The sequence below is a fragment of the Neodiprion fabricii genome, chromosome 5 (genome assembly GCF_021155785.1).
Source record: "Neodiprion fabricii isolate iyNeoFabr1 chromosome 5, iyNeoFabr1.1, whole genome shotgun sequence".
Classification (NCBI taxonomy): Eukaryota; Metazoa; Arthropoda; class Insecta; order Hymenoptera; family Diprionidae; genus Neodiprion; species Neodiprion fabricii.
The window spans coordinates 33245774-33263127 of record NC_060243.1 but is presented as its reverse complement, the minus strand read 5'-3'; the positions used below and the strand labels follow the sequence as shown (position 1 = coordinate 33263127).

General features: G+C 38.3%; 1 protein-coding gene across 3 annotated transcripts in view; it reads right to left on the bottom strand.

The window, feature by feature from the left end:
- Positions 1–1999: 1999 nt before the first annotated feature.
- Positions 2000–17354, bottom strand: part of LOC124182469 (ephrin-A5) — a 444902-nt gene continuing 429547 nt past the window's right edge. For 2 of the 3 annotated variants that reach the window (XM_046569793.1, XM_046569792.1), the window contains 4 exons: positions 10972–11113; positions 10108–10408; positions 9535–9849; positions 2000–7586 (listed from right to left, as the gene is read on the bottom strand). In XM_046569793.1, the coding sequence (XP_046425749.1) occupies positions 7411–7586; positions 9535–9849; positions 10108–10408; positions 10972–11113 (934 nt within the window). In that variant the 3' untranslated portion in view covers positions 2000–7410. Of the gene's footprint in view, positions 7587–9534; positions 9850–10107; positions 10409–10971; positions 11114–13344; positions 13472–17354 lie in introns of those variants that run through there. The other variant, XM_046569794.1, reaches the window with a different exon arrangement.

Here is a 17354-nt window from a genome sequence, read left to right as displayed (position 1 = left end):
CAACTACCAAATGCATGTAATAATATACATGTGTATATATATATATATATATGTGTGTGTGTGTGAAGTATCAGTGACCAGGAGGTAGATTGAAGAATGAAGAAAGTTCAGTCGAAACTCCGGTCAGGTAAACGGAAAAATTTAATTGTTGGGAAAACGAACATGTTTGCGCTTTCGACGGCTTCCGTCCAAAATGCTGAACTAATAACACTTAATTCGTTTTCCCAACAATTAAATTTTTTCATTTACGTGACCGGAATTTCGACTAAACTTTCTTCATTCTTCTACATATACATATATATACATATATATTTATATACGTATATATATCTATAACATATATGAATTTCATCGTTTATCGTTAGTCATTATGATTAGTCTTATTTACAGACATCGCTCTCTCACTCTCTCTCTCTCTCTCTCGCTCTCTCTCTCTCTGAAATTGAAGATACGAATTTTCATCGATATAATTATTATTCATTTCCTCGTCACTTATTACCTCGGTTTGTAATTTTGTCATTTCACATCGCGTTATTAATCGTGCAACGTGTTGTAATGTACAGATGCCATACTTTTCGTGACTATGTGACACGTGTTGCTACACACAACAGGGTGTGTTATACAATATTAGTGAGATAGTTGCGTGTATATGTTATTATCATTACTATACACACGTCGCCACGTTCAGGGGACGATAATTGTCGTGTTGTGTACGTTTGCGTGTGTGCGTGTGTGCAATGTGTGTGTATATATGACGAGTCTGACACGCAGGCCTTGTACAATTGTATGCAAAGTGAAACGAAAAAATATAACAACTACTTGTACGTTATACATACGTATGGCTGTACATATTTCTTGACAATCGATCGGAAGGCTGTCGGTTCCTTGAAATGAAAACAACACAAAAATCGAAGTAAATGGAATGAAGAGAAAAAACGAAAGGGAAGGGGTAAAAAAAAAAAACAAAAAAAAATTACGGAAGGGATACTTTTTGGAAAATTATACGATTGTAGAAGGTGGGTGTGATGAAAATTTTTTTTTCACCCCCAGAGTCGGTTTGAGTTTAAATTTTTCAACAGAGATTGAAATGAAAATCGAAATCTTCGTTAAAAAAAAATACTCTTATTCAACTTCGGTCCATATATTACGAAAGAAAAAATGTTTCTACTCCGTTGAGCAAATAAAAAAAAAAAAAAAAAAAGGAATCACACAAATTCTCGAACTTCACCTTCCACCGCATTTTTTGAGGATTAAGGGTATTTTTGATGAAGGGGCGGGGTGTTAAAAATAAATAAGTATGTAAATAAATAAATAAATAAAGAACGAAAACGAATATCTGTGATGAAGTTTAGTTTTAAGTCATTTTACTATTAATAGCGATTCAGGATTAAATAATTATAATTGTGTTATGCTATAGTTGATTCGTTCCAATAAATTTTCGTCGTCATCGTTGTTATCAGAGCTTCTCGAGCCTGTCTATACAAATATAGTGTATGTACGTACGTATGTATGTATATATTTTATAAATCTATTGTAATTTATAACTCATATATATATATGTATATATATATATATGTATATAAATTACAGACGTTCGTTAAAGTGTAATTAGGCGTATTTAAATAATAATAATAATAGTAATGATACTTTGATAAATTTCCTTATACAAAACACAAGTGACAGTTTGCAATTAATCGGCTATTACATGTTCCTATTAAATATAAACTCCGAACGAGGAGTTTGGATTAAATTTCTTCGTTACGCACGTGCGACTCGTTTTGTCATATAGTCATTGAAACTTATTACTCGTTAAATCGCCAAGTCTACCGCCTACCAATAAATCACGTTGCAAACACAACGTATATAATAATCCTAATTACTCGCAATTATTTACACACATTTGTTAACATAAAATATTTCAACCGATCACGTTAACAATTGGAAGGAGTCATTTGACAGAATGATTTTTTTTTTAAATTTTTATCTTTTTTTTTTTTTGTTTTCTTCGACTCGTTTTAGACTAGAGATCAGAAACACGAATAAGGAGAGAGAGAAGGAATATAAAGTAAGAAAAATAACACAAGATACAGACGGGGTGAAATAGAAATAGAAACGAATATTCAGCCTGTAACCACGTTGTGTAGGCGGTAACTTTATACGTAAAAAAAGAAAACGTTGAAAGGGGGGAAAAAAAAAAAAAAAAGAAAAATGAAAAATGCGAATCCCGACATTGTTCTTCGTACCTACTTACAATTAGACATCGATTTCGTATCGTAATGATTTTAACCGACGTGCGCAACGTGGCCTTCGTTGAATCTTAGGATATTATTACTGTTATGTTACGTGCGTGTATAAAAGTATACGGATGTACAAGAAAAAAAAAAAAAAAAACAAGATGAACGTGAAAAAAAAAAAAAAAAAATCGAAAATAAAATAAATAAACCGATGCGTCACTGATTAACGTACAGACTTTTCGGACGAGTTAACACAATTAACATACTTACTTAGTCTTACAATACTGTAGTGGATAATTCTATTATGTCTAACTATATATCATATTTTTGTTTGTCTTCGTCTCCCTCGCTTTATCTTCGTCGTTTAAACACGTATGTACGTATGTACGTGTATTAGGGTGATTCAAAAAAAAAAATCATAATTTTTTTCGAAAAAAAAAGCGGTAGCGAAAAAACGATTCGAAATGACGAAAAAATAATGCCTGCGGGCGGAAAAATTATTTACTCGAGATTTAGAGGTAGCGCAAGTCGATTTTATGTATTTGTTTGTAGGTTTTTTTTTTTTTTTTTCGTAAAATTTAGACAAGATCGTAATTGCCAGTGTAAATATATACCTTACGAAAAAAACCACAAGATACCTTTTTTGTAGATTGATTTATTCTTAAAAAAAAAGCTATCCTGTCAAATTTGAATAATTCAGTATTTCATGAGATATTTCTCGGTAAAGCATTTTTTTAAAGAAATCAACTAAACTTGGCGAGTATATTTTTACCCTTCAAAAAATTCTAAAAATCGAAAAAAAAAGAAAATTGAAGCTTAAGGTTTGTACTTTTTACACAGTGTTTTTCAGACAACTTTAAAACTTAGATCTCGATCTACTAGTAGATCTTTAATTAATTACAAAAAAAAACCTTAAATAAATACATAAAATCGACTTGCGCTACCTCTGAATCTTGATTAAAAAATTTTTCCGCGTCCAGGCATTATTTTTTCGTCATTTCGAAACGTTTTTTCACTACCACTTTTTTTCGAAAAAAATTATGATTTTTTCGAATCACCCTAACGTATACATTATATATATATATATATGTATATATACAAGAGTATTATGATAGATAGTCGAGAACTCGTGTCGGTATTTATTATTATATTTTTTTTTTTTTATTTGTTTTCATTTACTTATTTTCATTTTTTTCTTCGCTTCGTTTTTGTATTTTCCGCGATTCATATTAAATAACAATTGCCAACGAATTTGTGGTGCACACAATTACGATACGTATACTAATAGTGTGTTTTCCATCATAGTTTTCATGCGTTTTCATAAATTCTCTTCTTCTTTTTCCCACCTCAATTACTATATATATACTTCGTCACGATACAACCAAACGATATTTTTCTCACGCGTACTACAAGATTTGCATTTAACATTCCTTTTATTTTATTTTTTTCCGCAAACTTTATCGATCTGTTTCGTCTTTCCGAGTTTCCGAATTGCATTCATATTTGAAGGTTAAACGGATGATAATGTGGAGTCTAAGTGACTGTCAACAGCCGGTATCATAACCTCGAAAATCGAATCGCGCAATTTTCAACACGTCCGTATAAATTAATTCTCCAATATATACAATCAATTGTTACAAATATGTATATCGGTATCAATTCTAATTCTATAATAATTACTATTATAACAATTGTTATTAATATTATTATTATTATTATTATCATCATCATTATTATTATTATCGTCATGAATATCCTTGCAACTCGAGGGAACAAACTTCAGTCTATAATATATATCATCATCCAAAGCTTCGTTCCCGTAGATTTCAAATTCATCGCGTCTTGCATTAAGAATCGTCGAGAACGATCCTCGATTGTTTTCGTCATGTTATTCCTTCAGTTTCAACCTACATACGTGAAGGTAGCAACTAATTGTTCAATTATTATCCGCACTGGTGAAAATAGCTGTAACAATGGCAAAAAAAATTATGCAAAATAATAATAACAATAGTTATACTAAATGCGACCGCGGTGGTAATAACAACAACAACAGCAACAACAACAACAATAATAATAATAGTAATAACAATAATAATAATAATGATAAATAAGGGTAGCACGAATAAAAATAAATGGTCAATTATTGCATTCATAATGTATATGTACAATCGAAATATATATATATATATATATGTGTGTATGAATGTCGGATTATTTCTAGTCTTCAAATGACTCGTATCGGTTTTTGTCACAAGTCAGATGTAGTTGCGTGAGAAAGAGAAGAAGTGAGGATTATCGCTGAGCCGATGAGTGATTTAAAGAAGAATGAGAAAAATAAGGGAAAAGAAAACGCACGTAGCAATCACTGTTTATTATAACACCGTGTATTGCGTGAATGTTACGAACAGCGGGATGTTCACGAATTACGTGTGTGTACGTGGTCACAAAATTGTCGTTTGCCGTTACCGAATGGTTTTTTTATTAAACGAAAATTGCACGGTATTTGAATGAAGTTTACGATAAATGGAAATTACGAAAATCTTTTTCGACAAACTTTTATTCGTCTATTCAGAATCGGTGACTGTGCACACTTTGTGACACGCCGGCGGTGTTGAAACATTGCGTTTATGGGCATGAACTAGGTAACGTACACATAATTTGGGTTCATCCTGCATTATGCCTTCTGCAGATTCTATATTTATTTATTCGTTTATTCATTTATTCATTTGTTTTCTAAATGAATTTCATTTCACTAGTATGTATATAGAATATTCTTAAAGTATAAATGTATGTACCTAGGTATGTGTGTATGTATGTTTGTATGCGTGTATATGTTATATCGTCATATCGAATGTAGTATTTTTCGTAGAATACTAATTATACGTATGTATATATTCAATATTTAATATTCAATTATTAATCATAGATAATAAATATAATACAGATTTATATCTATATATATATAGATATCGTGGATATGTATATATATATATATATCCAATAGTTTAATATGGTACAACTATGATACAAAATTTTCATCGGTGATGCTGCTGCTGCTGCTGCTGCTGCTGCCATCCCCTCCTCCCATTTCACTTTGTTCATGATTACATTTTGTAAATTCGTATCGCGTCGTGTGATATCAGAGATTCATTGTTAAATTATTTATTATCGACTCTTAAAAGAATCTTTTTTTTTTTTTATTCGTTGACAGTTTTGTCAATTCTCTCTACACTCCTTTCGTGTAACTTTCGTCGTTTTTTTTCTTAGATAAAGTGTATATTACGCATTATAGTTGCACAGAACTTGCGGACAATATATGTAACAATCAATTACACATCACGTACTACGAGTTATTTCATTGTCACCGTTCCGATTGCGGAACATTTCACGTTGCGGCCATAATTACTTCTCTCTCCTCACCCTCTCGCCTCTTTTCTCCACCATTTTACTCTTGTTACTCTATTTGTATGTTTTTTTTACCGCGCATGTTGGCCATCGCGAATACATATACATATATTCGTCGGGGGAGTTTATTTACACGCGTGCTTATTGCAGTATCGTTTTTTTCCCGATTTATTTCTATTTCATTTCCATCCGCACCGGGACTCGATTCGTTGTGACCGAGAGGTGAAAAACGATTGTGTGAAAAAAAAAAAAAAAAAAAAAAAAATACAAGAAAACTGCAAAACTATTACGCAGTAAAATGAAACCGAGAGAGTTGATCTAACGAAAGTCCAAATATATGTATAATACATGATACATATAGGTATACATCACTGCGTATATATGTATATATGGGTCCCAACCCTACATTAACACATACAATAGTGTAATATATGTGTATATACATGTATGCAATATTTATCTACATATTTACCTACATTATACACATAGAATAATTCGTCGTACACACAAAAACCGTTCTCGTTTTACCGCGGAAAAGCAGAGAAATCTATTTCGTACAGATTCCTGGCCTCCCTATCTCTTCTAATCAATGTACATACATAATTTTCGTTCATTTTATTTATTAGCTTGGTTGAGTGTAAATTTTTTTTTGTTTTTTTCTTTTCTTCTTCACATTTCTGTTTCTTCAAATATAAATACATATAATACGTATATACATCACACATGTATATCCATACGCATGTATTTCTTTTTTTTTGTTTTTTTGTTCAATATTCAATAAATACCTAAGGTCGTCGGATTCGTTATAGTAAAGGTTCGTGTATAATTAATAGGACAACCAACAAACGGCTACAATCTCAGTAGTCTATGATATCGATAATGATAAAAATAATAATAATAATAATAATTGTAATAATAATAATAATTAGGTACCTATATATGTGTATGTATACATATCTATAGTTTATATACTGCGCACACATATTACGATTGATAACATGTGCGTGTATGTACATATACGTATATATATATGTATATATATATACATATATAATATTATTTAATAGTAATATGGCTTTCATTTTTTCCCCGTTATTTTATGTATTACATCGTTGTCCTCTATCTCCATATTAATTTTAATCACTGTATACGGTTTCTTTCTCCCCCTCTCTCTCTCTCTCTCTCTCTCTTTATCTCTCTCTCTGTGTGTGTGTGTGTGTGTGTGTGTGTCTCATCCTCGTTATATCCCCTTCTCTATTTATCCCTATCTCTGTCACATCGCCGCGTGCCGTCTTGGTTGCCTGGAATCTAGATTGTTTCGTGTCCGTAAACGAGGGGGGGGGGGGGGTGGTGGTGGTGGAGCGTCATGGGATGGAGGGTAATTGTCCCCCGTCGTTGTAATTTCTCTCTTCCTTTTTATCCCGTCATAAATATCGTCACAACGATTCACCTTTCTTTAATTTTTTCACTCGTTTTTTCTTTTCCCTTTGCTCTCCTTCGACCACTTGTCGTTTCATATTCGGTAGGGTTTTTTTTTTTTCTTTTATACACGCCGCGCGTCTCCCCGCGGCAACGGATCGCATATATGTATATGTATACATACGCGTTATACAAATACACATATGTATTTACATAAATTAATTAATTAATTAATTATCGAAACAATCACAGTATAGGTAAGAGGGGCGGCGCACATTTTGCTTTCCTATATAAACCGCTAATTCCCGATGCAGCTTCTTCGCGCAGATCCGCTTGCTCTTGTTGCACTTCTTCACCGAAGCGGTATCGCCGGTATATATATTACGGGCGCGTATAACGACAGCAGCAGCGACGCCAGCGTCGCGACGCTACCGGTTATTGAAGATGATACCGAATAATGTCGAGAAGCACCGTTGTACGTAAGCTCCTCGTTCTTCACAACCTCGTTCGGATGGTTTGAATACTCCTCTGCGAAAAGGGGGAAAAAGAGAAGAATATTGATTAGAATTCGATGTAACGACAATTTAATACAAAGATATTATTGACCCTTTCAAGACGGGAGAATTACAGTTTGTAACTCCTTTTTGATCGAATTATCCCCCTGACTTCGAAATTACGGAATTTAGTACCGCGAATCCAACATGGCGGAGGGAAAGTATTCAAATTAGAAAAAAAAAAAAAAACGTATCGTCGTTCTAAACGGTTTTTTCAAGACGGCGAGTAAAGTTAACCTTTAGAACTCACGTGACAAGGTCTTTTGTGCTCGAGTGATTTCTTGTTATGTTTATATTTTGTAAATAAGAAGGCGCGCGGTTTCCTGGTAAATGAATGATTGAGTAAATTAACCATTGGATATTCGACTGGACGCCTCAAAGAATGTGTTGCAATTTTTTCAGAATTTATCGAGCACTCAAAATCGCCAAAATCAGGTTAAGACGCGAAAGACCCCATGTGACAGGGTTAGGGTTAAGAAAGTGTAATGTAATAGTGATTTGAAACAAAAATAAAAATTTTTCGTACCGTTGTGATGTAGCAACTAAGAAAAGAATCATCATTCTGTAACAGTCATTTTGAATCAACTAACGTTGATTCTAAGCTCAAAGAGAACACTTAATTTCATGAACAATGGTGAAATGACTGATTGTCATTGTACATAAGGGAGGGTATACGGCAGTATAACCCTTCTTGAAGGGGTGAATAAGGTTTCAAAAATGATCACAGCTTCCTCACTGTAAGGAATCATGAATCGGACGAATCAAAAGTTAGGTTAGGAAAAGACAAAAGAAGTATTTAATAAGACCGAGAACATGAGAATCGGATGAAAAATGGCAGAGTTTATTTATCTTAAGCGTTCTAATTACGAAATTTTTTCTTAATTAGTTGATAGCTTAGGCTACTCGAATTTGCTCAGATTCTCTTTTTCTAGTTTTTTCACGTGACCGATATGAGAATATTTACAAGAATCCATCTCATTTTCTCGCATATCATCGATGCGACTTACAATTTGTTGTAATGTGATCGTTCTAGCATTAAAAAGTATGCTGCGGTTAGCGAAGACTGATAAATTATTACGATAACGGAATAATTTCAAAAATATAACCTCAAACACCGTCTCGCAGTGAAATAAATATACAAGAAATCTGAGCCGATATTTACTAACCATGTCCAACCAGAGCACACTTTCCGACAGTGGCATGATCATTTTACGAAAACTTCCAAATCTATGCGAAGTTTTTATCGAAGATTATCCAGATTCTTGAAATAAACTCTTAATTCGGTCACGTGACGACAAGCTGAAAATACCTTGAAGGGTGGCTCGTTTTTAACTGTTTTTTTTTCTCTTAAGATGGTACTCGAAAAATTTGTGATAAATATTGGAAAAAACAATTGTCATAAGCTTGGAGAAGATAGGAAAATATTTAGTGGTCGCTACCAATTATGGAAATACTTTTTCCTTATTTTCATGTGTACACCTTACGGACTTAAACATATATTAGATTATTTTTTTCGTTTCGTGGTTCGATTAATCATTCACCAATCAACGGCAAACTGAGCCTAACAATTCCGTAGTTGGCTGTTCTCGTCTTTTACCCGAAAGAGGAGTAGCACACCAACTCAATGTCCCTATTTTGTTTCCAATACTAATTTTTATAAACGATGATTAATTAGACCACATAATACGAGGAAAATAAACAACTATAAATATATGTATAAGTCCGTAAGGCGTACACATAAAAATAAATAAAAAATATTTCCATAATTGGCAGCCACCTCTAAATATTTTCCTACCTTCTGCAGGTTTTACGACGATTGTTTTTGCCAACATTTGGCACAAATTTTTCGAGTAGTACATTAAAAAAAAAAGAGAAAAAAAACCTTGATACTCTACGTCGAATTAACGATATGTGCAACTTACTGTTCTTCTTCTTCTGCGTCGACGTTGTCTTCGGTGGCGAGGACGACGGTGGCCCGTTGTGAAGCGTGGGCTGCTGTGGCTGCTCGGGCGGGTGGGGATGCCCTGGGTAAGGGGAGTTGGGAACGTTTTCCTGGAGGGTTGGGGGGACGATTGTTGGCTGCGGCTGATTGTGGTCATGATTATGGTAGACGTTGGTTCCAGGGTAGAACCGTTCGCCGCCCTTCATCACACTGGGTGGGGGAGGAACGAGTCCTGCACCTCCGGCCGTGCTGGATGAGCTGCTGGTCGAAACGGTGCTGCTTGTCACTGCGACGGCTGGGAACAAGACAACATGGATAAGTATTCGTCCACGGTTTTTACTCGAGTTGAAGTCAGCAGCCAAATTTTTTGATTTCATTGAAATAAGGTATTCAAGCCCTGCAATGACCGAAACCTTGTCAATACCCATGAAAAGGTGAGATTCGGAATCTTAGGCGTGGAACCTTCCAGAGCGATTTTACTATGTTCTCAAAAAGTTGGGTGCATTTAGCTGCTGGCATTGGATTCATGATTCTTTGTCGAACGAAAACGTACAGTTGTTGCGCGCCGAAGAAGAGGAGGATTGGTCGGCTTCGTTTCCGCAGCAGACCTTGAATACGACCTTCATGTTGTTGGTTGTGCATCGTCCTCCGATGCGTCTGTGCAAATCATCCTTAGACGATGTGCTGATGAAGAAGTAGTCTTTGCCGGCGTGGAACTCGAGCCCTCCGGGCTGCGGCGTAAAGGGCCTGAACGTTATCGTGAAGTACATTGTTCTGTTGGGCTTGTTGCATATCGCGATTATCCGCGGATTCGGATTCGTTATCCGACACGTCTCGTACTCCTCTTTTGACACCTGAAATTTGAAATTGACGCTGGAATTGTACAACGACAGATATCCACCGACTGCAGATGCAGACTTTGATCCGTGCTGATTATACACAAATTATTTACCCAAGAGGCGATAAAATTTTAGGAAAACTTCCGAGTTCGCGTCATCTGACAACGTCGCAACGTTACGAACCTCTGAGTTTCGTCAGTTCGTACATTGTTCACGTATGTGATGCTGTGTGATATCTTGCATCTTTCGAAGTGATTTATAGATACTTTTTTACAACATAGAAAAAACACAGGACGAAAAAGACAGGCTAGAAAAATCGAAAATAGTCTGGTAATGAAAGAATGCAACTCGTAGTGTAGATCATGTGTTAGGAAGACTGTTTACTTGAATTCTATTGGAATGGATCGGAGAAAATTGACTGTTTGAATGAGATTTACAAATTTTAATATTAAATTTCAACTAAATTACGCACGAGTTGAAATTTTATTTTGGAATAACGTGCCACTGTTCTCAAAGGTACTTTTGAATGACGGACTTAGGAATCTCAGATTTGTAAGTGAAGGTAACGACGAACTTACGTTGTAGATGATGTACTTCTCGGCATCATCGTCATACGTTCCGGGTGGATAAGCAGGACATATTATGTTGACTTGATCGAACTCGAACGCCGCGTTGTTCTTGTTCACGTCAATTATGTGATCCGTGTTGTCTATGCGGAATCTGGAAACAAAAGACGAAAGAGTATCAGATAAAAGCTCTGCAGGCCAACGTGAAAGAAAGTCTGTGGGTTAAAACCGATCTTAGCATTAATACACGCGGTGACTCGGAATCGGCGGACTGCATAAGTGATAACGAAAATAGAAAATAAGAACGAACTAAATTTACAAGTAAAAAAAAAAGTTAAAAACAAGAAACATCAAGTCGGAGCGAGAGCGGCAAGATTGCTGCCCCTGAGATCAGAATATGGTACTGCTTCTTCTCCTTTCTACAACCGGTTATTTTTTAGCTCTCATTTCTTTTTCGCCGCTGTGAGTTGAGCCAAGGGTCCGGGCCCTTGGTCCTTGGACGTATGGGTATCCTGTAGTCGTCGGCGGGCACCCCAGAAATATTTTTTATTCCGGTTCCCGCACTTCACAGACGCGACGAGCTACGTCGCGGGCGGGAAAACGCCCGGCTAGGTGTGTATACCCATTACACAGAACGTGTGTGACGAGGAACAATACGTGGTTCCTGCAGCGTCAGAGATAGGCAACATCAACAAGACCTAGCCGTGTACATAGCGTCGATATATATGTACGGCTGTTGATAAGATTATTAGGGAAGTACACGCGCATACGTGGAAAACACACTTCTCTCAACGCTGAACGGAAAGGATCCCACGTTTATCCTCGGACATGATTCGAATCACGTTTAACGTACTGCTTATTTCGTTCCTATACGTTGTACAAGGTTATAATTTCTTGTCAGGCAACACCGGATTGTTTGACGGTAAATACCGTTTGATGCTCGAAATGGCCATATGGAATTTCCAAAGTCCGAACGGCGGTCATGTTATCTCATGAAGTGTTTTCTCACAGCACATAAGCAAAACTTGTGTGGTTGATCAGTACCGAAAGGCAGTTTTACTTCCAACCGTTGAATAGGTGCATGATAACGAAACACGGTACACATTGACAGTATTCCGATTTTCTAACCCGAGAATGGTACACTGGAGTACGTTTGAATCCCACAGTGATTTAAATCTTTCGCCAAAGTAGGGATCGTTTGAAATAAGTCGGGAACCGAACAATGATTCAAGTTCGTTCAAATTTTACAAAATTTTTCAATGATACCATCGTTTTCCTCATTGAAGAAAGAAGAAAATAAAAATGTTCCTCCATTTATACCAATGATAATCGTGATCGAACGTGCCGGATACGTTTGTGCCCCAGTGTAAAGTAAGGTAGTAAAATAAAAAAAAATAAGAGAACTATTCTAGAGTTAACACCACTATTTTTCACAGTGGCACAACGAGGGAAAAAGGCATTTCCACGGTACCCTCGAAGGGTAGTAGGTCTTCGAAGCGAGAAGCATATCCGAGCTCATGTTCGTGGACGACCTTATCGGTTCAGATTACCATTCCAGTCTGGCCTAGCCTAGAGACCAGAGGAATATCCGGAACGTTGCTGTGCGTATATAAGCGTAGCTAGACAGCCAAGTTCGGCGGGTGGAACGGTGAAGATTGGGGGTATAAACAAAAAAAAACAAAACTCACGAAGGACCGGGAATTCTTTTTCACGCCAGAAATTCACCGGTTCCAAATTACCCGACGGTCACCTCGTTACCGGTACAGCGCGGACACAACCCGTACTTACCGTCGCTTGCAATATAGTAGTTAAGGTATTACCGAGCATGCCTATATTCTCTACTTCCGCAATGGACGCGGGGCTGTATCGCCCTGGAAGTATGCGAGGCACGTCGAACGGTACGTATATATATATATGCATCTCGGGACTCTCTCCGAATTGGTCGACCGGTCGTGTGGTATACGCGAGTCGAGTCAAGGAGGGGAACTCTAGCTGCCCTTCATGCTCGGAGAAGAGAAGAGAAGAGAGGCATTAGCGAGCAATCGCGTCGGTGGGCGTGTTACAGGTTTGAAAATTGGAAGGCTGAGAGGCTTTCGACAAATTAACGTTTCCCTATAATATCCGTTCTTGCAGTACTGCTCGTTCCGTCACGGGACGGGTTCGCCGTGCCGAATCCCCTCCGCATACCTCACACTGTGTTCAAGTGCATGTCCTGCACACGTGTGACATTATAATGTCCGCCCAATCCGATGACCGGAGGATGTGTGCAGCTGGGTGACTTGAAGGTATGTAGGTATATACATAACCGAGCGTCAAGGTGTGGGAAGGTCTACGGGTTTGTACGAAAGTTTCGTTTTGTATATCGAGACGCGTGTTGTAACTTACAACACTGCGGGATGGTCGATCATCGCCGCGCACCACATGTCCGTCCATCCTCCGTACCATCAGGGTACAATTTGGGTATGGGGAGTGTGCAGGAGCGTCCGTAGGTGTGTTCATGTTCAGCGTGTGTGCGCCGGGGAAAGAGATGAACGAACTGCATGGGGATACACACCATCGACGTTTGGGACTGGGAAGCGGCAAATTGAAATCTCGAAACGTGGGCGTGACCCTCCCACGGCCTCTGAATCCCGTAAAACTCCCCCGGGGTCTGTCGATGCTCGTGCAAGCGTCATTATCTAATTCGCCATACTTCGAGGCAGACCGATGCTCCTTATTTCTTTGTCATTATTGTTGCTCTTGCATTCTGATTTGTTTTTTTCATTATCCAAGCGAATCGCGAGGTAGAGGACGAGGACGGCGAAGAGGCGACGGTGGCAGGTAGGCTGGAAATAGGAGGCATCAGAGACGTCGAGGAACGCCGGCGTCGCGACGTCGCGAGAGGGATGGATCCCGTCGGGGAGACGATGGTGGGAGCGAGAGGGCACCGCTAAGTGGAGATTCTGGCATGAATATCAAAGCGAGCCGCGTTCAAAGACACGTGAAAGAGTAAAAGGTTAAAAGTAGCAAACGAATAGCGGAAAGTGAAAATAAAGAATGAACAAGAAAACCAGAGACGGGCTTGGTGTGTTGTTGGTATCGTTTGAGAAGGGAGAAAAAAGAGAAGAGTGAGAGTGAAAAGACGAATGAAAAAAAAATATATTGTCAACTTTCACACGCACACTGCACCGTATAACTATCGGCGCATTTCACGCGCGAGGTCCGCCATTTAGCGCATTTTTTAGGGCTTCTTGCGGATTAAATAAGTTCAGAGCGTAAGAATGTGAAACCGATGGTATAACGAAGCCGACAGTCGCTGCCGTTGTCAGATCGGCACCGAGATTAAAAGAACAAATATAAGAGTAAACGATACAAGAAGAAAGCCGATCATAGATAGGTTTATACACTCCTACAAGAGATTATACAACTACTTGTACGAGTCTTGTGAGTAATGTTTTGTGGTCAAGGTATGGAGCGTGATTCTCAATACATACATTACGGAACTACGTTCTGAACATTGTAACGCGAAGTGAAAATTTGTCCCGCTTCACAGGCGATTTTTGACGAAAAGAGATGCATGGATGGCTCCATTCCGTTCTCCTTGGGATGGCAGGTAAATCGTGAAGTGTCAGTCCCGTTTCGAATTTATTTTCCTCCTAGTCTGTGCGTCAAGCAAATCGAACGAAAAAGTTCTGCCCCTTGAGGATTTAGCTTACTTATAATAACCTCATAACGTATAATTACACACGTTTTTTGACAAGTGTAGCTTCTACTCTTTTTTCATACTATTGATAATTATGAAATTTTTTAAAGTATAATCGTGACGAAGCAAATACAAAACAAGAACGATCAATTCATCTCGCTGTCTTGTTTTGACCTTTACCGCCGATCCTCGTTAACCCGAGTTACACGGTGCAGACTCGCGTAAAAGAATCTAGAAAACACTACAGCTCATTTTTCACCAGGAGAGATGGTGCAAAGGGATAATATGCTGTATGTAAAGCGATCAAAAAGAAAAAAGGAGCGCCACAAGGAGAACTGTGAAAAATAAGGTGGAAAAGAAACCAGCTGATCGAGCGTTAAATAATGATGATCGTTTTTTGACCACTCATACGAGCCGGTATCTATATATATTAATCTCGTTAATCTTGAATTATCATCCGTGAAATTAAAAACGCGAAATGTTTTACAGATCCTCTGTTTATATCTATACACAGTGTAATTAGCTTCGTGAAGCATTTGCCACAGTATAAGGTATATGTATAATAATACACAGTCTCGTGCCAATGTCAAGAACACCCTTGCACCATGTTATATTCGCGCATTGCAAAAGTAATCTCAAATTCGTCAGTTTGTTCTCACGCCATTGTTGAATCCTTAGACAAATTTTGATGACTTACAAATGTGATTTTCTGCGAATGCTTGAAACGTCTACGTCAATTTTGTTCACACGATTTATCTCAACACGCAACGCAAAAGCGGTATGTGACCATTTTCTACTTTGTTTGTAGTTTCTCGAATTGAACATAATGCGCGGGGCGCTACGGTTTCTTGTTACAGGCGTGGTTGGCGTCGTCTTACGTGTGGCGAAGAGTTATATAAAACATGATGTACCCGTGTGCGGGTTTCAGGCGGCTCCCTTTCAAGCTTTCGTCATTAGACGGGCGGCTGCCACTCCGTTGTTATTATTAGTTAACTTTAAATATTTATCATATTTCTTGGCTTCTCTCCCCTGTCGCTCTGCTTCACCCCCTTCCTTCTCCCTTTGAATACATATGTACAAATAACGCGCGCATATGTATACGTAATACATACATAGAGGGGTTCTTTCATCCACTGACTAGACACGGCCGACGACGAGACATCCACATGCAAAGTCATCCGATCCATAACCTCAACGACTTCATTCTCCCACACCCTAGACTCCTTTTTCGTTTCACTGCACCGCAATATCCACTGGGAAAACAATTATTTTTGAACTACAGGACTGTTTTTGTTACTTGATGACGTTTGCCGGAAATCTCGTGTAACGTTCCGTTCTGCACCGACTCAGAAAACAGCTAACAACACCAATAGTTCAAGCACTTTCACGTTCAGTCACAACACACTATCTTAGTCGCGTAGTGATGAAGAATTAGTTCAGTCGGATGTTTCATGATAACCTCAGGATTTCATCGGTATGTTACGACGACCGTCAGGACCTGATCTTGTTCACGGATTTCTCCTCTCAATGTTTCAAGCGACACGATAACTGCCGCATCTTCCTCCGAGTCGTTTAGTTTTCATCTCTCTTTGCCTCTCGACGAAGGGAAATTTTGCAGAAGCATAAGCCACGACTAAGATGTCCTCGTTAAGCTTTAGAACTCGGCCATTGGAGTTAAACAACCGACGTATGCATGTACGTTTTCATCTGGAAGCCGCATCTGCTGTGGCTGCGTACTACCAACCTATTAAAAGCTCGGCCGGTTGTGAACCGGCACTAAGATAAACGTGGGTGTGATGGTTGTCAGGTGTGAGAGTGTGTCTCTCCGCTCGTGATGCATGTGAACCATGTTGCCGCAGTCCAGTCCATGCACTTTCCTCTGAAACGAAGCGAGTGCGGCCGTGGGACTCGGGCACTAAAATCGGTGGACGAAGTGTCAGCTCAGCGGAAGATCAGAGATCAGAGATCAGAGGACCGTTGAAAGAAATAGTCCACCGTGCCAACCAACCTCCCATCTCCTCATCTTCCGGCTTTCTACATCTCTCGTTCCGTAACCAAATTTATCCTGTTTCATATGACAATTCTCGTCGACTGTCGGCTCGTAACTAGAACGCTGAATATCAGCGTCGACTTTTCAACCTGTTTTATGAAGGCACCAGACGTATCATAATTGTCCGCATTCTGTACGACTCGGGGCTATTTTGCGCACTCTGCACTTTTCTGTCTTTTTGTTAACACCTTATTCAGGATTGGCCTGACTTCTCTCTTGGTTCTCCGCGAGGTTGTAACAAACTTGTTTTCATCACGTGTTGTACTCTGAGACAAAAAGTAACGAGGAGACTATATCTACTGCACGTTAACGTGATGCTTGGCAAGTGTTCACATTTCAAATAACTTCGCCCCGTTTTTCATCCCGCATTTCCTGCCCGTTTATGGATGTCGGTTTTTTGGTCAACATCGACCTGCCAGCCAACACGGTTAGAGGAAAAATTAATAGGTCCTTTCCACACAGCCGATAACATCTACTGTACATCATTATACGTGACCAACAGGCGAAGGTGTGCATAGAATAGTTACCAAAAAAATCGAATGTAATTTATAGAATAAATTTACGGTTCCAGAACGTGTCCAACTTTGAGAAAATCTAAAGTCAATGGGAAATCACGTCATGTAGTAAGAATTCATTCCCACAGTCGCAAGGACCGTACAAGTT